Source organism: Miscanthus floridulus, chromosome 5 (genome assembly GCF_019320115.1).
Source record: "Miscanthus floridulus cultivar M001 chromosome 5, ASM1932011v1, whole genome shotgun sequence".
NCBI lineage: Eukaryota > Viridiplantae > Streptophyta > Magnoliopsida > Poales > Poaceae > Miscanthus > Miscanthus floridulus.
Genome location: NC_089584.1, coordinates 14,368,321 through 14,393,828, shown reverse-complemented (window position 1 = coordinate 14,393,828; position 25,508 = coordinate 14,368,321). Strand labels below are relative to the sequence as shown.

General features: G+C 43.8%; 2 protein-coding genes across 4 annotated transcripts; one reads left to right on the top strand and one right to left on the bottom strand.

The window, feature by feature from the left end:
• Positions 1-7,347: 7,347 nt before the first annotated feature.
• Positions 7,348-11,289, top strand: LOC136449563 (transcription initiation factor TFIID subunit 15b-like). The gene is made up of 6 exons (XM_066449617.1): positions 7,348-7,508; positions 7,587-7,830; positions 8,469-9,303; positions 9,956-10,106; positions 10,198-10,279; positions 11,034-11,289. The coding sequence occupies exons 1-6, from the start codon at positions 7,442-7,444 to the stop codon at positions 11,134-11,136; spliced, it is 1,482 nt and encodes a 493-aa protein (XP_066305714.1). The 5' UTR covers positions 7,348-7,441; the 3' UTR covers positions 11,137-11,289.
• Positions 11,290-15,290: 4,001 nt separating this feature from the next.
• On the bottom strand, positions 15,291-19,053 carry LOC136451580 (DEAD-box ATP-dependent RNA helicase 18-like). 3 transcript variants are annotated; one of them, XM_066452277.1, is made up of 10 exons: positions 18,692-19,053; positions 18,408-18,575; positions 17,969-18,232; positions 17,789-17,868; positions 17,583-17,688; positions 17,028-17,141; positions 16,844-16,942; positions 16,619-16,708; positions 16,196-16,446; positions 15,291-15,825 (listed from the first exon to the last, which is right to left on the bottom strand). In XM_066452277.1, exons 1-10 carry the CDS (start codon positions 19,049-19,051, stop codon positions 15,411-15,413), a joined length of 1,947 nt encoding a protein of 648 aa, XP_066308374.1. In that variant the 5' UTR covers positions 19,052-19,053; the 3' UTR covers positions 15,291-15,410. The 3 variants fall into 3 exon arrangements, with proteins under 3 accessions (XP_066308374.1, XP_066308375.1, XP_066308376.1); XM_066452278.1 differs by having other exon boundaries at positions 17,969-18,229; XM_066452279.1 differs by having other exon boundaries at positions 17,969-18,229; positions 18,435-18,575.
• Between the last annotated feature and the right edge of the window lie 6,455 nt (positions 19,054-25,508).

Sequence of the window (25,508 nt, the reverse complement as noted above, 5' to 3'; positions counted from 1 at the left end):
GTGACCGCATCAAGACTGGATGTGATGTTTAGTGTATGCATGTGTGCAAGATTTCAAGCCTCACCAAGAGAAAGTCATTTGAAGGCAATAAAGAGAATATTGAGGTACTTGAAGCATACACAACATGTTGGATTATGGTATCCCAAAGGAGCAAGATTTGAGTTGATTGGATATTCGGATTCCGATTATGTGGGATGTAAAGTTGAGAGAAAGAGCACATCGGGCACATGTCAACTATTGGGAAGATCACTTGTGTCTTGGTCATCAAAGAAGCAAAATAGTGTGGCACTTTCAACCGCTGAAGCGGAGTACATTTCGGCCGATAGTTGTTGTGCTCAATTACTTTGGATGAAGGCTACTTTGAGTGACTTTGGAATCAAGTTCAACCAAGTGCCATTGCTATGTGACAATGAAAGTGCCGTGAAGCTCACCAACAATCCGGTTCAACACTCAAGAACAAAGCATATAGATGTCCGTCATCACTTCATAAGAGGTCACTAACAAAAAGGGGACATTTACATAGAGAGTGTGGGTACCGAAGATCAACTTGCCAACATATTCACCAAGCCACTTGATGAGAAGAGGTTTTGCAAGCTAAGGAATGAATTGAACATACTTGATTTCTCCAATATGTGTTGATGCACCCCCATTATATGGCATGCCTCTCCTTCGAGCAAAGCAAGGTAAAGTTGTTTGACATGTTATCCATCCATTGCTAAGGACTTGTTTAGTGCATCTAGTCATTCCTATCATGTCTTAGGCTCATTCATGAAAATCAAATGAATTTGATGCTTGTATGGTACCGCTATTGCTTGTTTATTAGAAATGATCTAGTGGTAGCATATGACATGTTTGTGGGCTTGTAAACCTAGTGTTTGATTTAGAAAATGGGCTATAAGTGTTTAACTCAACATGGTACAAGATAACCCTTATTTGGAGGTGTGAAGAAGCTTGTCCTTGGATCAAACCGAGTTAAATATCTTTTGCAAGTAATCTAGATTGAACCAAATTGGGAAAATGATCCTCATTTCACATGGTTTCACTCCAACCTATCTATAATTTGAGCTCACCTTTTGTGCTAATTGTTGACAAAGGGGGAGAGAAACAAAGATATGAGTGATAGGGGAGGAAAGGGATCAATTAAAATTTTAAGCACACAAGTAGGGGGAGCAAGCTCAAAAACTTGTATGATGCATTTGAATGAACATTTCATATATTTGCTTGCATGTTACAAGTTCTTAATTTCAAAATCCATGCTTGTGTGGTGTATGCTAGTTATAGGTTTGAATGATGAAATGAAAAACTAGCATGCATAGGCTAAAGTAACTAGACTCATGCTCACATTATGAAAACTAGACTCTTGCTTTTAAATGTTGATCTCATGGGGTATTCTAGTTTTTGTGTATGTCTAGTTCCTAATGGTGCTAAGGATGGTATATTGGTGCACTCCAATTGGTATCACGCTTCAAAGGTCCATCTCTTATACCTTAGCATCATTTGATAGAAATTGACTCCTATATTTCCTATTTAAGCATATGTGCAAAGCTACAATCCAAATTCTTAGCACATATGTAGGGGGAGCAATTGCTACCATTTGGAGTTCATGAAACTTGTCCATATCCTTTACACATGGTAAATATGCTTGGGCAAGCAACATGGATTCAAATGAACTTAAATTCATATCTTTGTAAAAGGGTTGTCATCAATTACCAAAAAGGGGGAGATTGAAAGCTCTAGTTTGGTTTTGGTTAATTGATAAAACCCTAAGTGCTAACCTAGTTTATCAAAGTGATTATGAGATAGGTAGCACTACTCCAAGTGATGAAGCTATGACGAAGATCATGACAATGGTGATGGCAAGGTGATGATCAAATGCTCAAACTTGGAAAAGAAGAAAGAGAAAAACAAAAGGCTCAAGGCAAAGGTATAAAATGTAGGAGCTATTTTGTTTTAGTGATCAAGACACTTAGTGAGTGTGATCATATTTAAGATAGATAGCCGTACTATTAAGATAAGTGAAACTCGTATCGAAATGCGGTTATCAAAGTGCCACTAGATGCTCTAATTCATTGCATATGCATTTAGGATCTAGTGGAATACGAATATCCTTGAAAAATGTTTGTGAAAATATACTAACACATGTGCACAAGGTGATACACTTGGTGGTTGGCACATTTAAGCAAGGGTGGAGAAGTTAGAAGTGAAATAGAGTTGGTCGCAATGACGTTGGCATCGGTCAACTGACCAGACGCTGGGTCGCTCTACGACCGGACGCTAAAAGGCTACGTCCGGTCGTGTTGTCGGTCGACACAGTGATTAGGGTTAAGCACCGGACACTGGGCTGTGTCCGGTCAAGCATGACCGGACGCGTCCAGTCGACAAAAACTCAGTTTGGACCCTTACTGTAAATGACCGGACGCTGAGGGTTCAGCGTCCGGTCCAACTCTGTCGGAGCGTCCAATCAACATATCGACCATTGAGATCAAACGTTCATAGTTGAACGCAAGAAACACGTGGCCGCCACCGGGCGACCGAACGTTGATGAGCAGCGTCCGGTCAGTTAGACCAGAGCATCCGGTCGGCCCGTGTTATGCCCTATGAAGGGGTATAACGGCTCTATTTCGTGGGGGCTTCTATTTAAGCCCCATGGCCGGCTGTAGCTCACCAATCTTGCACATTTTCATTGACATAGCAACCTTGTGAGCTTAGCCAAAGCACTCCCACTCATCTCCATCATTGATCCATCATTATTGTGAGATTGGGAGAGAATCCAAGTGCATTGCTTGAGTGATTGCATCTAGAGGCACTTGGTATTCGTGTTGCGCTATGGATTTCGCTTGTTTCTCTTGGTGGTTGCCACCACCTAGACGGTTGGAGCAGCGGTGGAGGATCGGCATGAGTTGGTGATTGTTCGTGGCCACCTTCGGTGATTGTGAGGGGAGTTGTACCTTCTCTGGCGGAGTGCCGAAAGGTAACTATAGTAAATTGCTCATGTCATTGAGTTACCTCACTTGTGGATCGGTTCTTGCGGTGTCCTATCGTGTGGACGAGGTTTGTGAAACACCTCTTAGCCGCCGAACCACCAAGTGTTGGTCGACACAATGGGGACGTAGCGTGTTGGCAAGCACATGAACCTCAGGAGAAGATCGATTGTCTCTTGTCTTTGGCATTCTCCCGGTGATTGGCTATATATTCATCTTGTGATTGGTTCATCCCCTACATGGCGGTATAATCACCCTACTCACTTATTTATATTCTTGCAAACTAGTTGATACAAGCTCTTTAGTGTAATTAGAATTGAGAACTTGCTTTATTATTTACATTCATCTAGTTGAGGTCTTTAGAGTAGCAAGTTTGTGTGCCTAAGTAATCATTGCAACTAGAATTGTTGGATATGTGGCTTGCAACCCTTGTAGAGCTAGAGCAAGTTTGCATTATGCTATTTGTCATACTAATCAAATTGCTCTAGTTGATTTGTAGAATTTTAAATAGGCTATTCACCCCCCTCTAGCCATATTAGGACCTTTCAATGGGAGGCCCCCACATCCCAACAGGTGGGAGTGTGGGGAACTCTAGTGAGCCGAGGCGAGTCATATCGCTCGAGCCCACCATGGCAAAGGTGGAGGAAAGGTGGGCCATCCGATGACCAAAAGTGTGAACATGCAGCGTCTTCCCCACGGACGACGCCAACTGTCGGTGCAGAAAGTGACCAACACATAAATATTTGTAGTTTTACCATACGTTGTGATCGGATGTGGCCTAACACTCAATGATACAGGGTTTATACTGGTTCAGGCAACGTGACCTACGTCTAGTTTGAGTCGGTTTGTGACTTTATTCCTGAGCCCAGGTGCTCGAAGTTTGCTGTGGGGTTACCAACTGAAGGGAGAAAGATGGGGGGTGCAAGACTCTAGTCTGAAGGACCGAGAGTGACGGGAGCTCCGCTATGTGCTAAGTGTTCGAGTGTGCGCTCTGTGTAGCTTTAGAGTGTCTAAAGCTATAGAGGGTGAATCGATGTAAGTGAACTGATGGATCTATCTATTGGGAGAGAGCACATCCCCTTTTATAGGTGAAGGGGACGGCCTTACAAGCGAGAGAGAGAGTGTGCATGCTACTAAGTCTTGTTGCCCACGTCGTCGGGTACAAGATGATGCTAGGCGCCCATAACATTGTTGTTGTCAGGCGCATGTGGGAGGTTTTACCATATTCACCATGTATGGTAGATGACGACGCCCACAACACTGTTGATGTACAGAGGCATATGAGGGGAGCCTTACCATGTTTGTCTAGTATGGGAGTTAATGGCGCCCACAACACTATAGGGCAAATGTCGGCGCCCACAATACTGCTTGGGTTTTGGCATGCCTGAAAGGTTACAGGGCACCCTTTTGAGATGTCCTGTCAGAAACTATTCTATAGGTGTGCTGGGTATGGTCTTCGATATCACGGTCGACTTGAGTGCCCTGCCTTACTGGCTCCATCTGTTTCCTGGTCCTCACCGAGCGAGCGTCCTCGGTCGGTTGGTTTTAGTCAGCTCTGACTGCGCCAGTCGGAGAAGAGCTGTAAGTAGGGGTTCGGTACATCCCTAGTCGGAGTTGAAGGCGGTGTTTGACCAGGCCTTCTGGTCGGAGAGGCGGGCTAGAGTCGAAAGCGAGCGCTGTTCCTCCTTAGCGAGGCCTTCCGGTCGGAGATTGGATCGCCCTTCTGGCCTATCGTTTAGGTGTTTGGGCCGGCCCAGGAGTTGCGCGTCGTTCGCAACATCGTCTGCTGGGCGAGCCTTTGCTGGGAAGCCAGTCCATAAGGGACCCCGGGTTTATGAACCCGACATGGCTTTTCTATCTAAAAAACAAGATGTCAATTTCCTATTCTGGTGCTGCTGCTCGTGCTCTCCCTAGCCTCGCTCTCCTACTTGCTCCTGCTCCTGCTCATGTCCCTTCCTCTACCTCTGCTCTTTGTCGTTGCCTCCCGCTCTCGCCATCCCTCCTTCTTCCCCGCCACCAACGGAGGAGAGGCAACATCAGCAGCAGGCTCCTAAGGTTGCGTGCCCGCTGCCACCCCTTCTCTAGCACACTGTGGGGGTGCGTCGCCGTAGGGACCGCGCCCGCCTGTCCTATCGCTGGTGCGGCACAGCCGCTCATCGTCGGGGCTGCGCCCAGCCGCCCGCCCACTGGCATCCCTCCTCCCTCGCAACTCCATGGCATCGAGCTCCAAGCCGACGTCAAGTTCCATGTCGACGAGCCTCCATTCGTCTAAGCAGCAAGTAGATGTTGCGCTTGAAAGCGCATGTTGCAAGTGTATGTTTCAAGTGTTTTAGATGTTTTAGAGGTATGTTGCAATTATTTCATATTGATGTTGCAAAACTAGATCGAGATGTTGCATATTTTACAATGGCTTTTTTCAAACGTTTTCAGGTGTTTTTACTAGTGTTTCACACATATATTGCAAGTGTTTTAACCGCTTCGAACATATGTTGCAAATATTTTCATTTGGATGTTTTAAAAGTAGATCAGGTGTTACATCTCCCTCGCCTTCTGCTGCCTCGCCTCGATGTCTCCTCCTCTTTCTCGATGCTAGTGATGTTCGGGCGGTGTGGACCCACGTGGGGGCGGACGGCGTGGGTGAGGCGAGTCGTTCAAGTGGCACGAAATCTGACCGGGTAGGACATGTAGCATGAAGCAGGTGCGAGGTGGGGAGCTATGTCCGAACGCGGACCGACTAGTCTGGGCGCTAACCAGACCGGGGCTAAAAACACGAGCATACGAGCAATGTAACTGCCGCAGTCTCACCATGCCCTGTTCGCTTGGCTGATAAGCCATGCCTGAAAGTACTGTTGGCTGATTTGTTGTGAAAGAAAAATATTGTTCGTTGGCTGAAAAAGTACCGCTTATAAGCCAAACGAACAATGATACTGGTATATATTCCAAGAAGCCAATCGGCCCACTTTCGGTCACCCAAACCGCCATATAACAGCCCACCACTGCTAAGCACAGTATGATTTATCCCGGTTGCAACTTGGAAACACGGCTTCTTTTTGGAGCCTTTTACCTATGTGCCATTATAAAAGATTAAAATTACCTGTATACCATTGAAATTTTCAAAAGTTCTCATGTACCCTTGCACGAAATTTCTTTTCCCTACATGCCACTTCCGTCTATTTTGCCGGTAACAACAGCTAACGGCCAACCGAAAAGACGATTTTGCCCTTAGTGGTAGAATGCATCAAAATTTTGATTTTTCCCCTGGTGCCACTGTAACCGTTTGTGTTACAAAAAAAACTTCACTTTTTCCTCTATACCGCTATAAAAAATTCACTGTAATAACTTGTATATGTGCACATAAAAATTCTAATAAATACAGTAAATTTGCGATACATCCAAAAAATTTGACAATTGCGACAGCCAAAATAAGTATTTAAATTAAGTACATTCAGACATAAAAGAGGTCCAAATTTATCATCGATATGCATTTTTCATTTTAGCAAAACTAGATTTCCATTTTTCAACAAAACTGGATTTTCCATTTTAGCATTTTTCTACGCTTTGCTATGGATTTTCTAAATTTCAGCCGATTATTATATGTAATAAATAAAAGAAAAAGAAAAACCAGAAACATGCACTTTGCACTAGGCACCGTGGACCTTTCACTAATCAACCCATAGTCAACTAGCATTGTTCACACCTGTTCATATGAGTCACGAGTTTCGCATCTGGACTCAGCTAAAGTTTCTATTTCTTTTCCCACTCCCTCTTCTTCTTCCTCTCGACGCAGGAAACAGAGGAGGCGGCGGGAATCGTCGATTGCGGCGGCTTGGAGGTCGCCGGTGGCAGGGAATGGCGCGAGAGCTTGGCGGCGGCGGGCCTCACCCGCGCCTTGCCCTGGCCCGACCAGCCTTGGCACATGGCGGCCTGTCCACGACAGCCGAGGGCGGCGGCAGAAGCTGCCCCGGCGCGTATCTCCTGCGCCCGCCCTGATGCCCCGTGCGCGACGCTTCGAGGCCCGAGCGGATGCTCCCTCGCGCTCGCGGTCGCGCCTCCTTCCGCACACGCTCGGCCGCCCGCGCCTCCCTATTCCACGAGCTCTAGGGTTTCTCTTCAGGTGGTGAACGAAAAGCTCGGAATGAACCAGAAGCCACGGAGACGTGGATTGACTAGAAATAGTGATGGGTAAAAGAGTCATTTAGCATTTAGTTGGCATCTAGCTCTGTTAAAATTAAACGGTAGAGTGACGGGAGTGGTACTGAGGGAAAAGAAATTTCATTTGATGGTAGTGAAGAACTTTTGAAAATTTCGATGGCACACAGATCTTTTATAATGGTATACAGGTAAAAGACTCGTCTTTTTGCCCTAATCCAACATACCTCCCTGTCCGCATCACGAGCGCTCTATTCCGCCGTGTCTTCTCGAACGGTCCCAAACCCTAGGCCTAGGCGCGACCTGAGCCCATGTCAGGGTCTTACGGATCCGACGACTACCGCGGCGGTGGCGGCGGCGGCGGATACGGTGGCCGAGGTCGCGTTTGGATCCCCCGACCTGCGTGCGTGTGTCTGTCCCCCTGGATCTGATTCTGAGCGATTCGTGCTTGTGCAGGTGGCGGCGGCGGCGGCGGCCGTGGGCGCGGAGGCGGTGGAGAAGGGTATGGAGGTGGCGGCGCGGGAGGAGGATATGGAGGTGGTGGTGGTGGAGGCTACGGCGGTGGCGGCGGAGGCGGCCGAGGCGGCGGCGGCGGCGGGTTCGGTGGCGGAGGACGAGGTGGCGGTGGTGGTGGAGGTGGCCGAGGCGGTGGCGGGCGCGGGGGTGGACGCGAAGGCGACTGGGTTTGCCCTGACGCAAGGTGCGTTTTCAATAGCTTGTTCGTCGATTGTCTGTTGGGACTAGATTCGTTGAATCGTGTTATTCCATACTGTGATGAGAATTCTGGCGTGTAGAGTCAAGTAAAACTGTTTTGAGATGTTTTTTTGCGGTGTTTGGGTGATTGAATCATTATGCTGTCGGATAATGATTTGCATGCGGCATGGTGTGCAGGACCTAGCTCCCTGTTCCTTTAGCTTGATTTGCATCCATGTAGCTGGATGGTATATAGCTACCTGTTGTTTGCGTTGTCTTATTTACAGGACTTTAATAAGCTTCTATGGATTGAAACATTGGGTGTCTTGATTTCGTTATAATTCCAAAAGATTTGGGGGCTAGATGGCTAGTGATGACAATTTAAAGCTGAGTTTCATGGTTTTAAAATTTATTTGATATTTGACTTTGAGATGCAATTCAGGACAACTGTAATAGATGTATACATTTGATTAGGATTATAGGAAAGGGTTATGGTTTGTTTTTTTGGGTATAGTTTCGTATATGTGTTCTTTTCTTTGTATGTAGTAGCTTTAGTTCTTCCATGATGCAGAAAGCTTAATCGTTTTATTATAACTGATTTCTTGATGTATCTCTTTCCTGAAAAATTTACGAATCTTGATGTAGTTGTGGCAATGTGAACTTCGCAAGGAGGACTGAATGCAATAAGTGTGGAGCACCATGCCCAAGTGGAGGTGGCGGCAGTGGGGGTGGGGGCTATAATAGGTCTGGTGGAGGTGGTGGGGGCTACAACAACCGTGGCAGTGGTGATTATGGTTCTGGAGGAGGTGGTGGTTTCGACAGAGATGGCGGAGACTACAATTCTGGTGGGCGTGGTGGTGGAGGTGGGGGCAGAGGAGGATACAATCGAAGTGGTGGTAGTGACCGTGGTTTTGATGACCACCGTGGTGACAGAGGTGGCACCTATGGGGGACGAGATCAGGAGAACAAAAGGGGTAGTGAAGGTGGCTACAATGCCGGTGGCTATGGACAAGCTCCTCCACAAGGTCCTCCTTCCTATGGTGGTCCTGTGGGTGACTATGCAGCGCCTCCTAGCTCCTATGGAGGCAACAATGCTTATGGTTCAGATTCTGCAGTGCCGCCTCCTAATAGCTACAGTGGTGGCCCGGGCTCATACCCACCAAGCTATGGTGCCCCGCCTCCACACCAATATGGTGGTGCCCCAGGGGGGCAAGGGGGTCTGCCTCCTACATATGATGGTGGATATGGTGGTCGGTCCATGCCTGGGGGTGGAGGATCTGGGGGTGCACCGCCACCTTATCATGGCGGCGGTGGCGGCGGCGGTTATACTGGTAGTGCTGACCCTGAACCAGCTGGAAAAGTTAAGCAGTGTGATGAAAATTGTGACGAGACATGTGACAATGCAAGGATTTACATCTCAAATTTGCCTCCTGATGTCACTGTTGAGGAATTACAGGAGCTATTTGGAGGAATCGGCCAGGTATAATTCAATTTACATCACTTCCTTTTGTGCGATCGTAATTGTATGCTTTACAAGATTATCATTTTCTCTAATGGTATATATATTTCATAATTCTGTAACAGAATTCATTACTTCTCTTTTACTAGTTTGCTAGTTAGATTTGTATGCCAGTAATTGTGCTCACTATAATTGTGCATTTTATAGCCAAAATTTCTACTGCTGAATAGGTAGAACAACCTTTAGTAGTAAACTAATTATTCTGTGTAATTATATTCATGCAATCTTCTAATGTGACTTCTGGTGATGGAAAATGTTATGGCTTACATCAAATCTAGTGTTTCACTGCATCCTTGGTTGTTATTATGCTTCTAAGAATTTTAGCTTATTTGTTTAGGATATCTGTATGGAACTGATTTTTCTCGCCTTTCTATATTTAATAGTGTACAGTTGGTTTCACATTATGTTGAGTCTGTGATTAACTAACACTTTTTTAGAGTTTCATTTTTAGATTCTTATTATCAATCATCACTTTTTTTAGAGTTTCATCTTGTTTTTGCATGAGCTATCATGCTGTTGAAACCAATTCATTTATTTAATGTGTTGCCGTTCATCTTCGTGTTATCTTTGCATCGGATGATTCTGCAATGCTTGCGGCTATTTTTTTTTAAAGGTTGGAAGGATCAAGCAAAAACGTGGTTACAAAGATCAGTGGCCCTGGAACATAAAAATATATACTGATGACTCTGGAAAAGCCAAAGGAGACGCTTGCCTTGCTTATGAAGATCCTTCTGCTGCTCACTCAGCTGGTGGATTTTACAATAGTAAGATTTCTGTCGAGTTTTCAATGTTAGTGATATCAATTTCTCCAATGCATAGTTCAGTTCAGTTTCTAATGCATCTATTCTGTTCTAGATTATGACATGAGAGGCTACAAAATCAGCGTTGTGATGGCTGAGAAATCAGCACCCAGAGCAGCACCCTCTTATGGGCATGGGTAAGTAGTTTTTATCTGTTATTATCTGCTAGATGCGAAGTGTGGATTGCCATATCAAATTGAATCAATTAGTACTGGTATTGGAATTCCATAGTCTATGGAATTTCATTTGCATGACACTTTTAGCTACAAATGATAATTCCCGCCAGAAACAAAAACACATGATCAACTTTTATATGACGTGCACTGTTAACACTTCATTTTGATCTAGGCTTTGAATTAGCTTCATTTATAGGCTGATGGCTAATAGATAGTCCAACCAAACTGAGTTTGTAAATTGTTCTATCATACATAAGATCCTAATGGTTGATCAGAAACACAGCCCAAAGGTCATGATTTGTGCTTTCATTCAGGCCCTTTTATGATATACTTCAAAATAAGTAATACATGGGTGGTGAATGGTTACGTTTTCAGCTTTTGTTGGCTTGAACTCTCCTATAACTTCACAGAAGCTAATTAGTTGAACAAAGTAATATTGTGCTGATTGCAATACCATATATTATTAAAAATTCACTGATGGGAGGGGAAATAGTTAGAATGTGGCAACAGACGAAATAATTACATTTTTGTGTGCTATATTGTCATGTGCTAATGTTTATGAATTGAAATTATGTTTGTTTGTCATCTGTGAACCATGAGTGATTTCATCAAGGTTATTACACAAGCGGAAAAGGAAGCGCTTCAAATTTGTGTGCTAAATCATGATTCATGTGGATGCCCCTTTTATGTAATTTGGACTGTGTGATGTGTGCAGTGGTGGCCGCGGTGGTGGTGGACGCAGGGATAATTACAGAGATGGTGGGGGCCATGGACCCAATAGAAACCAGGGTGGTGGTTCGCGGTCACGGCCATACTGAAAATAATTAATATTGTTACTGTGATTTTCGTCTGTGAGAAACCATTTCTATTCCTGTTCTACGGATTTGTACTCATACAGGCGCATAAGGTAGGTTGTCTGCTTTCCTTATTGGACTTATGTTAAATTGTCATACACCAGTCTTGGTCGGACTTATGTTTGTCCAAAAGTGATTGATCTATGTTGTATGAATTTTTGCATAGAGGCAGATGGATATAAGCTCCAAATGCTGGTAGGTTTGTGATGTTTTTCAGGTGAGTGCCGATCCGTTATGATTGCTTATATTTCTTCGTTCTCTCTTTATTATTAATCTAATGCTTACATTCCACATGGTACCTCAGCCGGTGGATCACTCCTGTAAGCTTTGGATTTTGCTGTGAAGAACAGGCAGGGCAGTTTTGTTCTGTGATAGATTTATTAGATTTCGTGTATATTAGACGACATATCAACCAACATTCATAGAATGTTCGACATCCATTTGCATGACACTTTATCAACCAACATTCATAGAATGTTCGACATCCATTTTTGTTTGAATGGATGGAGGGGTTTTAACTTAGACTGTAGGATGTACTTAGCTTACGTTGCCACAAACATCCGGCTTCATATAGATGGTGACTTGTAGCTTATTTTGGTTAAGAACCTATTCTTGGATCAAGGCTGCCCTATCTCATCATCCTCAGCAACACGATATGACGTTTTGTGTTAAAGTGGTGATTTATATATAAATAGAAGAGCAGATTGCGTGAATTGGTTAATTGACCTGGAGGTGTTTGACAACTTTTTCCTTGAAGTACCCATTCCTTGCACTGATCAGACATATCGGTCGCGTGGGCATGCAGATGGTGAACTAGGATTGGTATTTTCGTGGCTGAGGCTTCTTATTTGGGTTTTATTGTATTTGACTTCTTATTTGTTTGACATTTGTTGATTGAATTTTCATGAAGTGTGTGAATGATTGTACTGCTTGAGCAGTAGCCAATTAATACGCGACGGGCTTGTGACATGAAGCTACTGGACGTTGCAGAGTTGATTCAGTGCAAATCCGTTGTTGGCTGTTGCCGTGTTGATTCAGTGCAAAGCCAGTTGTGAAGTATTACAATCGGGAGAACTCGTCGGCCTAGTCATGTGCGCAAGAGCAAGTGTATTATAGCCAAACATTGCGGAGATTGGGAATCGAAAAGTTCAATCTCACTGGCAACGTAATACTACCTTGTTCCTAAATAAACTAAATGTCAATTGTTTTTTTAAGTTTGATCAAATCTATAGAAAATAACATGATTGTTTATGACACTAAATTATATTTCTATAGCGTGAGTCTTAAACATTGATGTTTTTTTTTCTACAATAATAAATTTGGTCAAATGTAAAAAAGTTTGACGTAAACAAAATCTAGAAATTGATTTATATAGGGACGAAACAAGTAATTTGAAGCATTTTTTGCGAAACTGTACAAACATTTATACGTACGCACACTCGTCCTTGAACGTGCCTCACTATCCTAAGAATGTCCATGCAAGATTGGACGAGCTGAGCTCCATTTTGAGCAGGTCGTACACTTCTTACTCCCTACTACAGTACTACGTTCGAAATACAAGGCATGCTTCTGTTTTAAATTTAAACTTTTTATCTTTGACCAACGATTACTCTAATTTTATGAGAAGTTTATAGTAACAAAGTGCTACAAACATCTTCCTTCGGCAAAGGATGGGGATTCCAATTCAATAAAACCAAGAGGGACAGACAGATTAACCCACAAAATCCCAAATTTTGTACAAAGATTCAACCGAGCCTATACCTTGCACTTTTATGGATCCTGAGTTTTTTCATATTCATGAGCTATTGTTATATGTGTTGTACTATTATATATCTTCTAATCATAATATCTTTTGTAGTAAAAACATAAATGGAACATCTAAAGTATGCACATTATTTGCAATAACAAAACAACAGCTGACAAGTTTAAGGCATTCACCCGTAGCAACCTAGGGGACTTTACTAATGTTGAAGTATGGTACGTTTTCATCCTTCACTCTCTCAACTTGTATTTGTATAGACGTACTATAGAGTGAAAGCTGTGTATCTAGACATGAGTCGGAGTCCGATTATAAGAGAACTCGTACACATATGAGTTAGAGGAGCACACATATATGCACTACATGAAATTCGATTTCAAGACAGATTATAACAGATGACGTGATCACTGTGCGGAGTTCAATCCTAAGACACTCGTGCTTATACGAGTTAGTGCATGCAGCGCACATGGTACGGAGTACGATTCAAAGGCGAATTGGAACGGATGATACGACTGTTGACTAATGCTTGAAGCATCAAGTTGTCCAAGTAAACGTGCAACATGTTGTACATCCTGTTGCAGCGCGCGAGCATGTTCGCTATATCTCTACTATATATGTAATGCTAAAAATATGAAGTGATTCTTTCGTCTGTCTTTTTTTATTTCTCATAATCCCCTCGTATCTCTCCTTGTCTCATCTATGACCCAGACTCTCTACATGCACTCATACGTGTTATGGTATGGAGTCTCCTTGTGCACGTTTGTATGTGCAGTGATGGTATGGAGTCTGATTCTAATATGTTTTAGAACAAATAACACGACCGTTCCATAAATTACCGAGCTAGGTAACCGCACGACAGCACAACAACGTATATGTTTCGTTGGAACGAGCGGACACGTTTACTATTTAATATGAAGGTCATGTTTGGATCTCTTAAGAAAAATGAGAATAAGATATAAACACTTAGATTTTTAGAATGAGATTTTAGAATTCAACTATCTACTTGAAACCTATTCCCCAAATTCCAAAATATAAGTCGCTTTGACTTTTTTAGTTCATTCATTTTGTTATGTATCTAGACATATTATTATATCTTGATGCATATCAAAATGGATATACCAAAAAAGTCAGAGCGACTTATAATTTGGAACGGAGGGAGTACGATTTGGTGTTCTTTACTATACAAAGACTATAATCACTATAAAAATGAGATCCAAGCCTCCTAGGCCCCATTCGGCTTACCCCATATTCGCTTGTTCGGCTTCTTTTTTCAGTCGAAACAGTATTTGTCTCTCACAACAATTCAGCCAGAATAGTGTTTTTCAGCCAGTTCCAGTCAAAATTCTGCCAGCTGAACAGGGCCTTATTTTTTTTATTCAAAATCTAGATTCTACATGGAATATTTAGAATCCATAATCTCACTGTGAGGATGAGATTCAAATAGACCCTAAAAAGAGAAGGGATTCTTTCATCCGTTTTTTTACTTACCACAATGTCCTCATATCTCTCCATGTCTTGTATGTGATCCGATCTGATGTCCCATGCTCATACAAGTTGCTCATACAAGTTATAACAAAGAGCGTCCAGCGATGGTCAGAGTTCGATTTCAAAACGTATTGAAACATATAACTTGATTGTTGAATAAATTTCTGAGCTGCAAATAGTGCAGGTAACCTCGCAACATATAACGCACGGACAATTTACCATATATAGGGCGCGTTTGGCCGGGCTCCCGCCGGCTCTGGCTCCCACACTGTAGCGTGCAGGAGCTAGAGCCGGAGGAGCAAAAAAAAAAAAAAACGAGCTTCTCCGGCTCCAGCGCTGTCAGTGAGAGAGGAAAGGAGGAGAGAGAAAAACAACTCCGGTGAACAGTGCCACTACAGGAGATGAACAAGGGAGGAGTCAGAGGAGCCGGAGCCGCTCGGAGCCCGGCCAAACGGGTTCATAATAAGGGAAATTAGTGATCAAATTGTGACCTCAAAGACCACACCAAATCAAATCGTATCAAGAAAATATTCAGCAAAACATGAGCAAAAATTACTTCAAAAATACTTGTTTTTGACTTTGTATGCTTTTTTTAGAATATTTTCTTAGGAACATTTGAATTTATGAGATTTTGTGAGTATTTTCAATACAATTCTACGCGTATATAACTTACATATTTTAAACTAAACAATTTGAAGTTATTGTTGTTTGTAGTTGTTAATATTATATGACCAATGAGTCAATGACCGGAGGTGATAGTAATCCTTTCTTTCGGCCTTTAGCTGAACTGAAGGATTCAGATAAGCAAGGCCCATTGGACATATCATAGGCCCCATCCAGTTCCCGCTCAGCACCCATCATCAATCATCAAACCAAAGAAAAAGGCCCTAGCTTAGCCGTGGGGCATGCATAGCTTCTGTGCAAAATCCCAACTGCTGTAAAATTGGATCAGGATTTTCAAAAATATATTTATCCAACAACATTCTACGCTTTCCTATCTCCTTTTGCTCCTCATTTTAGTCCTCCCTTCAAACTTCTTAGACCCACCTTTGCATTTTCCTCTCTGCTTGAGCTTCTTCTGCGTCTTGTTGCCCTTCTCCTTCCTCTCGTCCAAGTTGCTCGCATCCCCATCGGAAGCATCACCATCAGAATCTCCAAACCCAGTGAGCTTCTCGTACTCCTCTTCATCAATGTCTCCACGTTTAAGCTTCTTCAAAAGCTGGTACTCATGCGCCAGCTCATCCAGGTCCTCCTTGGTTTGGATTGACTGACGCTGCTTGCCTGTCTTCTTCCGTTTTGGTTTCTCCGGCTTCTCTGGAGCTCTCTTCCTCTCTGGCTTTGGATTTTGAGCTTCCTCTTCTGCTTTCCTTTTCAGTGCCTTCTTGCGTTGTTTCTCTCGAGCTTTATCCCTGCAGTGAAGCAAGACAGAAAATCATGTAAACTCCAATGTGATACTACCACGCAAAAAGCACCATCTTTTGACTATGAATTGTTGGGTGGGTTTTGGAAAAAAAGGAAAAACAGCCTCAATGCAGACTTGATCACTTGAAATCACAAAAAACTGATGGAAGATATTTGAGTTTTACTTTGTCAGGACACAGGACAGAGGAAGAATTCATATTTCAAACATTATCATTCAAATGTGGACGATCCACAGATTTTCATTCAAATATAGATATTTCATTTTCTACAAGATCCAACACAACAAATTAGCTGTTACTTAAAAACAGGACAGCAAAAAAAAGCAAAATACGTTATGTTTGGGGATAGAGTTCTTACTTGTACTTGATTTGTGTAATATCAACATCATCAACAGGAATAAATCCCTCCAGTGAAAGAGAATGATGCTTCACTTCTGGCATGGATGGGATCTGGAGTAAACCATACTCCATAGCTAGTTTTCCAATCTCAAGATCTTTCCACCTAAAAATGTAAGAGCAGTGGTGCTCCTTGTATGCTCGAACAAACGAGACAAACGCTCTAAGTCCTTTCTCCATGACATTACGATCTTCGAGCGCAGCACTTCTAATCTGCAGCCCAAAGTGGCATATTGGTTATAATTAATAATTAGAATTGGTCTCCTAAGCAGGGTAACCTTTCTGCGTTACCGTAGCATGATATCACTGACATTTCAAGTGGTATCCGGACCAAAACCTAAGGTACCTCTCTATCTCTAAACGATATTTGTACAAGAGAACCCACCTGCGGTATGACATCATCTGTGTATGCGGGGCATTCCCTTTCTGTGAGAGGAACACCTCGAAGTTTCAAGAACTCAACATAAGTATCCTCCTGCAGTGCAAGTAACCTTATGTTCTTTTTTTGCTAAACAAGAACTGCACAGACATGCGCATATAGCAAATAAATACAAGAACTACTTTCACTTCTAGAATGAACAATGAGAAAACTCATCACAGAACAAAATACCTTTGGTAAGAGAAACACAATAGCATCCCCTTCTTGATCATAACGTGCTGTACGGCCAGCTCTATGTATGAAAACGTTGGGATCTTGAGGTGGATCATACTGGATGAACAAACATGCATCCTTACTATCAGCTGATGCCTGGACATGAATATTCAAATTTAGGGAGGAAAGAGCAGAATATAACCTGAACAATCAGGTCAACACTTGGTATGTCAAGACCCCTTGCTGCAACATCAGTGCAGACTAGAACGCCACTTGAAAGAGCAGAAAATGATGCCAAAGCTTTCTCTCGAAGGCCCTACATATTAGGAAAAAAAGGATAGATGAAATCAGTATGAAGAAACCACTGGGAAGCAAGTCATTTGAATACCACTTGTATCACAATCCAAATGCTGTAATGTGACTTGGTCTTCGCTTTGGTAAGACAAAGACTATGCCCTATTACTCTAAAAAAATATTAAATAGTAAAAATTACTCACTCCGTCCAGAAATGTAAGGCATGTTTTGACTGTCCAAATCCATGTTTGACCAACAAATTAATATAAGAATAAATATGTGATTGAAAATTGATACAATTGGATTCATATTCAACCGTACATTCTTACTGTTGTGATTGTAAAACTATTACTAAAATATTCAAAGAGAAATCTCTGGTCAAAACTCACTTCTAGACGGTCAAAATGTGCCTCATATTTTTGGACAGGGGGAGCATGAAAACAAAGTGCTTTGCTCTACCAACCTGTTTCATCTTCCCATGGTAAGCAATTATTGGAGAACCTTTAAGCGAGTTAATCAGTGGAAGAACAACAGCCCAATAATCTACACAAGCACATGTTGCAAAATACCTGCAATCAATTGGGATAGGAGGGTTCAAAAGTTAGCACAATGCTACACACAACTAAGAATAAGTAGCTAAACATAAATTTCAGTTCATCATGTACTTACACCATTATCTTCTTCCCACTATTCTGCACAAGGAAATCAACAAGCTGAGATGACTTCTTTGATGCTTCACATATCATATACTGCACCAAAACAAGCTTATGATTTTGTAGGGAACAGCTAGAATTCATCAAGAAAACCAGAACACATGATCATGACAAAAACAAAGTATATTGAATGCACCTCTAACCGAAGCCCCAATGGTGTTTTGGATGGACCAAGCTCTTGCTGACCAGCATCTTTGCTTGTGGACTTTGCCTCTGTCTTAACCTCAACCCTTATAGGATTTCTCAACCCTGCTTTGGATAGGTCCGCAACAGCTTTCGTCTGGGTAGCTGAGTAAAGGCCAGTCCTCCTCAGCTTCGGTAACATTGAAAGTATGAAGTTAATATGCTTCTGGAATCCCATATCCAAGAGTCTATCAGCCTCATCTAGGATCAAAATCTGCTTCCCATGCATACACAAAAACGAATGGAGATAACATCAATGCCACAGCATTTCCACCAAATTCAGAAGAAAAGAATCACACGAAGAGTTCCCATGTCTCTGAAATCGCCTCAAGATTCTTGTACTCTAGAGCGTCCGTGTGCATTATATCACACAACTTCCCGGGAGTGCCCACCAGTATGTTTGCGCCCTCTTCCTCTACCTTCTTGAGCTCTGCTTTGATATCCAGCCCACCCACCAGGAGCATGGACGACACGCCATTCAGGGTCGCGAAGAAGGGCTGGGCCACATTGAATATCTGCGAGGACAATTCTCTCGTGGGAGAGATAATGAGAGCAAGAACCTGCAAATACCGATTCATTTATTGATCAGAAAGTGAGAAAAAGGGTGCAGATTTTTGTCAGAGGTAGCAGAAGATCAGAGCAGAGGATGTGTGGGGGTCAGGAGCGGTGAGGCGACCTCGTGGGACTTGGGCCGGGAGGAGCGGCGCCGGAGGATCTCAACGACGGGGACGATGAAGGCAAGGGTCTTCCCGGAGCCTGTGGCAGCGTCGACGGCGACGTCCTTGTGGGATAGCAGGTGCGGGATGGCCGCCGCCTGCACGGGCGTGCACCGCTGGAAGCCTCCGCGGTCCAGGGCCTCCACCACCTCCGGGGACAGCGCGGGGGACAGCTCCGAGAACCTCTGATCCGTCAACGCGCCCTTCCGCGCGGCAGCCGCCGCCGCCGACGACGACGTGGATGCGGCCATGGAAGCGCTGTGCTTAGGGTTCGGGCCTTCGTGGGGTTTTAGCGATTGAGCCTTTTCCATGCCTACCATGAAGGATGCTCCATTCCTCGCCTCACGGTGCCGTGAGGCGCCACGACGCTAAACTCACGTTATTCCATCTCCATTCTTTTTTATTTTGATGGTTTGGCAGCTCTTACATATGGGACCGGACAGAAAAAATGTTCATGTTACCCTTTTAGTCACGGACATATGTGGAGGCTGTGTTGACAGATATTGATCGCCATCTCCCTCAGTCTCTCACTCTCTCTTCTCGCTCGACTCCCTCAGCTCCTTAACCCTAGTGGCCGAGAAACCCTAGCGGCGGCGGATCCGGCAACGGAGGCTGTAGCGCCGGCTAGGAAAGAAAACGATGAATCCCCTGTGCTTGTGGCGGTGCATGGGGTAGTGGAGCGTGGATTCGACCGTGGATCCAGAGGATAGGTGTGGCATGGCGGGGAACAAGGGCGTGGGCGAGCGACCGGATTGGCTTCCGGACGAGTGAGTTCACTACTTCCCCTCTTGGTTTCATGGTGCCCCGTGTTTGTAGTGTTGATTGGTATTTAGTGCCCTGCATTTGTGCCCCGTGTTTGTAGTGTTGATTGCGTACTCCTTGTTCATCTGTAGGATGGACGCAGAAAGTAGCTACAACTTAGAAATCTGGATTGTTGCTCCCAGTTCTCGTGCGCGGTGGTTTTCGTTGAACAAAGTCGTGGATGCTGACTGCACTAACTTCACAGACCTGGTTGCTGAAGTTGTCGACAAGTATCCTCATAACTATGGTGACATAGTGAGATTGTTTTATTTCTGCATGGATAGTAAAGTGAACATCCAAGTCTGCACTGACCAAGATTTGGTTGAAAATGTTTGCAAAACATAAGGCTTCCAAATGCTGCTTGTTGACCGTTGCATATCATAGCCCAAGTAGTGAGCCCCCTATGATTTCTGATTGGGATTCTGGTAGCACTGTGAACTCCGTTGAACCCCCATTCACCCCTTCAATTGCTTGTCCAAGCTTAGCAGAACCAAGCCATGCCACACACACTCAATCTACTGAACCTAAATACCTGGCTAACCCAAACCCAATGAATGAACATGTGGGTGTTGATGAGGAAGGGTTGTATATTGACCTTGGTCCCCAATACTCCCACCTCCTCCTAATCCTCAGAGCCAAGGTGGGAGTAAAGAATAGGAAGGTGAGAGTTCTAGTGCTGATGAATCCTCTGAGACAGACTCTAATGATGAATCATCTGATGATGAAGTAGAAGACATAGATGATATGGTTAAAGATAGAGAGCCTGAACATATGTCTGATGTTGATTATGACAAGAAGGACCATCCTATGTTAGTAGGAACAATGTATTTAGACATGGATGCTTTTAAGATTGCTTTAGCTACTCATGCTGTTAAACATGAGTTCAACTATGACAATGAGAAGAGTGATACAGGGAGGTATAGGATGAACTGCTCACAGTAGAGTGAGGACTGCAGGTGGAGACTTCATGCCTCAACTCTAAGGGATGGGCACACTATTAAGGTAATGTGTTACTACATTGTTTTTATTGACTGCTCCCTGTTTTTCTTGCATTGTGTGACTTGTAATAAGTGCATTACTTGACTATTTTGTAGGTGAAAAGGAACCCCTACCCTCATGTGTGTCAGAGCACTAGGAGGCAAGGAATCTGTGTAGGGGTAACATAGTTCTAGGTATGCAGTCAGGTGATTGATTGGCTGAAGGAAGATGGAACTCTAGGTGCAACAGAACTGCAAAGGAGGTTGAAGGATACATACAAAATTATGGTGCCCTACAAGAGAGTGTATAAAGGTAAAAATCTTACCATGGATAAGATTTATGGGCCTTGGGGCAAAAGTTTTGATAACCTATATAGGCTTAAGGCCTAGTTAGAAGAATCAAATCCTGGATCATTTGTTGTCATTGATAATCACACCATCAACAATAAGATCAGGTTCAATAGGCTATTCTTTGCACTAAAATCATGTGTTGATGGATTTCTTAGAGGCTGTAGACCATGTCTTCCATGTTTCCTAGTTAAAGAAATATTTGCGGGTCCCCAATGAAGCTGTGGAAATTGAAAGACTTTCCCTCTAGCCCGACTAGTCTTATATTGAGCATCCCGTCAAGATCTTAAATGAAAAAGAAGAGTGACTAGAAATAATGTGGTGAAGTTTTATAAAGTTTAGTGGTAAAATCACTCGGATGACGAAGCAACGTGGAAGCAAGAAAGCTATATCTTGAAGCATTATCCCCACCTTCTTTCTAGTTCACCGAGGTAATTGTTTAAATCAAAATTTATTCTTATATCTTTTCCTACACTAGGCGCTCACATAAAATCTCGGGGTAAGATTTTGTTTAAGGGAGGTAGAGCTGTAACACCCTCGGTGTTATCCCATTAATCATCTACTAAAACTTGTCATGAGTATCATACTTATGTGTTAATACATATGGTGAAGTGTATAGATCAATTTCTGTAACTCAAAATGATCAATAAAAATGCTAAACGAAAGTTGGTTCGATGGTTCATGCATATCAAGTAGGGTTTAAAATCAATTTTTATTAAGCAAAAATATTATAGAACATGTGTGTGATACTTAAATAAAGTTGGAAGTGCAAACTTTGTAGATGACAATGAAATACTTGCAGGTAAAAAAGAATATTGCTAAGTAATATTTTCAGTAGCTTAGAAATGCAATATGAAATTAAGATTAGCTTAAACGCTTAGAAAATTTCTAAGTCCGTGGACAGCTAGACGCTGCTATGTTTAGCAATTTATTTGGAGAGATTGGGTTAAGGAGTGGTGTAGTGCTATGATTCGATTTAGTAGTTTCATATGCCATCTTGAGTGTAGTGAAGCCAGTTTAGGTTTAGGAGCAACGGTTTGGTCGTGCTCAGCGCTTTAAAATTCGTGCACGTCACAGCTTTGTGCTGTCTGCGCCGTGCGCGTGGTCACCACGCGTGGCTGACCCACGTAGCCACGCGGTTGTGCCGTGACCGTGCGTGTGGCCACGCACCAGCTGGCCGTGACCGCCTTGGCCTTGTCGTGGCTTGGCCGCTCTAGTCGCACCGCTAGGCCTCCGGTCCGCTCTATGCTCGACCGCCCCCGCCACCGTAGCTGCCACTAGTGCTGATGTTGTCTCTGCGCCCACGCCGCGATGTTGCTGCTACCATCACCATCGCATCACCATGCTACGCGCCAGCAGCTGCACTGCGTCGCTAGCCCGCCTTGATGCTGCGCGCATGTGGCCGTGTCGTCGTCGTCGTGCCATTGATGGCACTGCGGCGTGCGGGCCACGCCGGTCGTGAGCTACGAGGGGTCACCTCTCATCAATACCTCTTGTCCGTGCCTCTGCCCTCATGTACCCTCTCCAGCCACCCCCACCCCGCTTTGATTGCTGCTCAGCCGAGCCTCAATTTTGGAGCTTCGCCCCGCCATCGCGCCGTTATGACCCGTCACGGCCCGCGCCATGGCCAGCCTGCACCACTTCACCCCGCGCAAATTCCTCTGCACCACTAGCTCATCTTGGCTCCCTCTCCACTGTGCGCATGCTAGTGGGAGCGCTACCGCCTCCCCACCGCCGCTGACGTGCCCGTGCCCGCTGTGGCTCATCGCCGTGCTCGTCGCGCGCACATGGCCATCCCTGCTCAGGTAGTCGCCGGTCGAACCACCACTTTGGCCGGGTTCACAGTGTGCCCCTGGTGCTTATCCCCTATATCTACCATCTTGTTAGCGTTGTAGCTCGTCGGGATGACCGCGGCGCCGTCGTGGGCGACCACACGTGGTGGCAGCTCGCTCCAGTGCGCCCTGTTGCTATGTATCGTCGCTTAGGGTAGGCATTAGGGTCGTAGATGGGGTTCGGCTCGTTAGTTGGGTCGGTGCGAGCCTCGAGTGGCCGGCGTACCGCCTAGTGCCACCGTCCGCTGTGCCGGTGAGCGCGGGGCGTCTTGGGGACCTCTCCGGTGCGAAAGTGAAAAGATATGAAGGCTCCATTGCAAAGTCGTTGTCGATAGAAATAGTACGTGTCATTTTTGTAAGAGTGCCAGCGCGGGGGGGGGGGGGGGGGGCTCCCCGCCGCGGGCCGCCTCCACGCGTGGGCCGCGTTGGGCTGAAATCGGTTTATTTTTTTAGTGAAAAATAGAAATAGCTTTTTATTTTAATTCTGAGATGAACTTTGGTAATTAATATAAAATAATATAGATATCCAAAAATTATGAAACTAATTTTGTTAGGTTCCCAAAAACATTATCTACATGTTAGTATAGTTAGTTCTTACATATTTGTGTGGTTGCTAAGGAGCATTAAAATAGTTGAGATGCTTAGTATTATTTTGATTAATAATTGTAGGAATTTTTGTGGTAGATTAGTGATAGCAAAAACCCTGAAAATTTTATAGTAGCTTCATTGTATTATTATGTGCTTATTGTAATTTTTGTAGCCCTACAATAGACTACTTAATATCGTAGCTAAATATCTATTAAGGCTAAAGGAATAATAGCATGATATTGGTTTATAAAAGTTAAGCACTTGTAGGGTGAGCTTAAAATCTATTTGGTAGAGATAACGATTAGCTTAGTATCTTAGTCATTAGAGCTAGCTTAGTAGCTTAGCATGTGTATTCTTATTTTAAGAGTTGTTGTTGCCAAAATACTAAGTGTCGCATCATCATTGCATGCATGTAGAGAATGAGTTGGTGGAGTTCGTGATCGTCGGAGAGCAGGAATACGAGGAGGTGATTGAGGAGTACGAGGAGGAGGTTCTCGTATAGGAGGAAGCCCCACAGCCACCGACGACTAACTTAGCTGACAATCCGTCTACCCAAGGCAAGCCCTGGTGCATAACCCTTATTTTGAATAATCATTGGATATATATATGTGATGTGTATTTATGTTACAGGATTTATATTGAACTACATTCATAGATAAATCTATCTATGAGTTCTACTAGCATAGGTCGAGTAGCTGCTATGCTTAGGCTATTGGTAACGTGAATAACATGTCGTTCCTCACAATAGGTGATTATTATTATTACTCTCATGATAAAATGGTGAAAGGAAATGGAGACCGGGTAGGGATATGGTACGAGTATTGATGGGTGTAATAGGTTGTGTCCCACGACCAACGAGGCATAGCTTGGTTATACTGTTTTCCCTGTCCATGTTGGTTAAGGACCGTCCGTTGTTGTGGATGGTAATCAGGTCACAGACTTATTATCCTGAGCACATACTTGCTTATGGGAGTGGGAAGGCTCGTTGCCCTCTTGTCATGGGTTCCAGCTCTTTCTGGACCGACTGATTGGAGGCGGGGATGGTGAAGGTCTAAGCACTACATTGAGTCTGGGACTCAGGAGTGGGGGCTAAGAGTCCAAGTTTGGACGGGGACCTAGACCCCTTGATAGGAGAGTGGTGGGTTGGTGTTGCTTGTGCCTAGGGTACAAGCGAGGCGTGTGTTTTGGGGTACCTAGCTGTGATACATTGGTTCATGAATCGTCGTGTGATACGATATGACTTGGCTATGGTCTAGCACCATAGTAAGAACTGAAAGATGAAAGTGGATGAATGGATCTGATTGCTCAACTCTTGCTTGAAAGTAGAACAGGTGCTTACATAGAATGGTTAGCTAATGAACTAATCATGACTGCTAATAAAACACATACATAAGGATTCACTATTAGTAATGCTTTTCGCAAAAAGGAAACCCAGCAAACCATAAAGTTTATCATATCCTTTGGAGTCAGGAAATTATTCCCACTAGTCAGGTAAGTCCTACGAGTACATTGTGTACTCAGTGTTTATTTACCTCTGTTGCAGGTGCAGCTTGAGGAGTGGCTGTTATGTGGAGGATTTTTCTGGTGGGCATAGATAGATCCTTGTATCTTATCGTTAGATGTTTATTTCAATTCCGTTGTTTAAATTTTGCACTCTGAACTTGGTATTGTAATAATGTATTTCTGAGAACTCTTGTTGTATGAAGTGGACTAAGTATTGTAAACTCGTTCTCATTATTGGATTCTAGATGAAAAACGAGGATTGTTCGAGTTCTCCCTTGGGGTGTGCTCAACGGAACCGTCTAGTGTAGCTTACTTTTAGGGTGCTTAGTGTCTAGTGGAAGACAAGCGCCTCTGAAGGTGTGTTATTTCGGGCGGTTCTGCCACAATGGATCCCTTACATGTTTGAGAAGCACTATCAAGCAATGGTTGCAGCCAAACCTGAGGCAATGAAGTATCTGTAAGAAACTCACAAAAAACTTTGGACCAGGAGCCAGTACAGGACATTGTCAAAGGTTGATTATGTGACTAATAATTTGGCTGAGTCATTCAATAATTGGATCAAGCCTGAGAAGATAAAGCACCTGGATGACTTGCTGGACACTATAAGACAAAAGATTTTGATAAAATGGAACCATAGGAAGAAGGTAGCCAAGAACTTAGAAGGAAAGATTCTGCCTCACATCTTGTAGAAGCTAAGGGAAGATAGTTACAACCTGGACATTGAAGTG

Coding starts and splice junctions, on each gene's coding strand:
- LOC136451580 (XM_066452277.1), bottom strand. CDS start 19,051: ATGGTAGGCATGGAAAAGGCTCAATCGCTAAAACCCCACGAAGGCCCG. Junction 17,689..17,788: donor AGTGGGAAGAAGATAATGGT/GTAAGTACATGA, acceptor AATTGATTGCAG/GTATTTTGCAACATGTGCTT. Junction 15,826..16,195: donor ATTACACAAATCAAGTACAA/GTAAGAACTCTA, acceptor GCTTCACTGCAG/GGATAAAGCTCGAGAGAAAC.
- LOC136449563 (XM_066449617.1), top strand. CDS start 7,442: ATGTCAGGGTCTTACGGATCCGACGACTACCGCGGCGGTGGCGGCGGC. Junction 10,107..10,197: donor AGCTGGTGGATTTTACAATA/GTAAGATTTCTG, acceptor ATTCTGTTCTAG/ATTATGACATGAGAGGCTAC. Junction 10,280..11,033: donor GCACCCTCTTATGGGCATGG/GTAAGTAGTTTT, acceptor TGATGTGTGCAG/TGGTGGCCGCGGTGGTGGTG.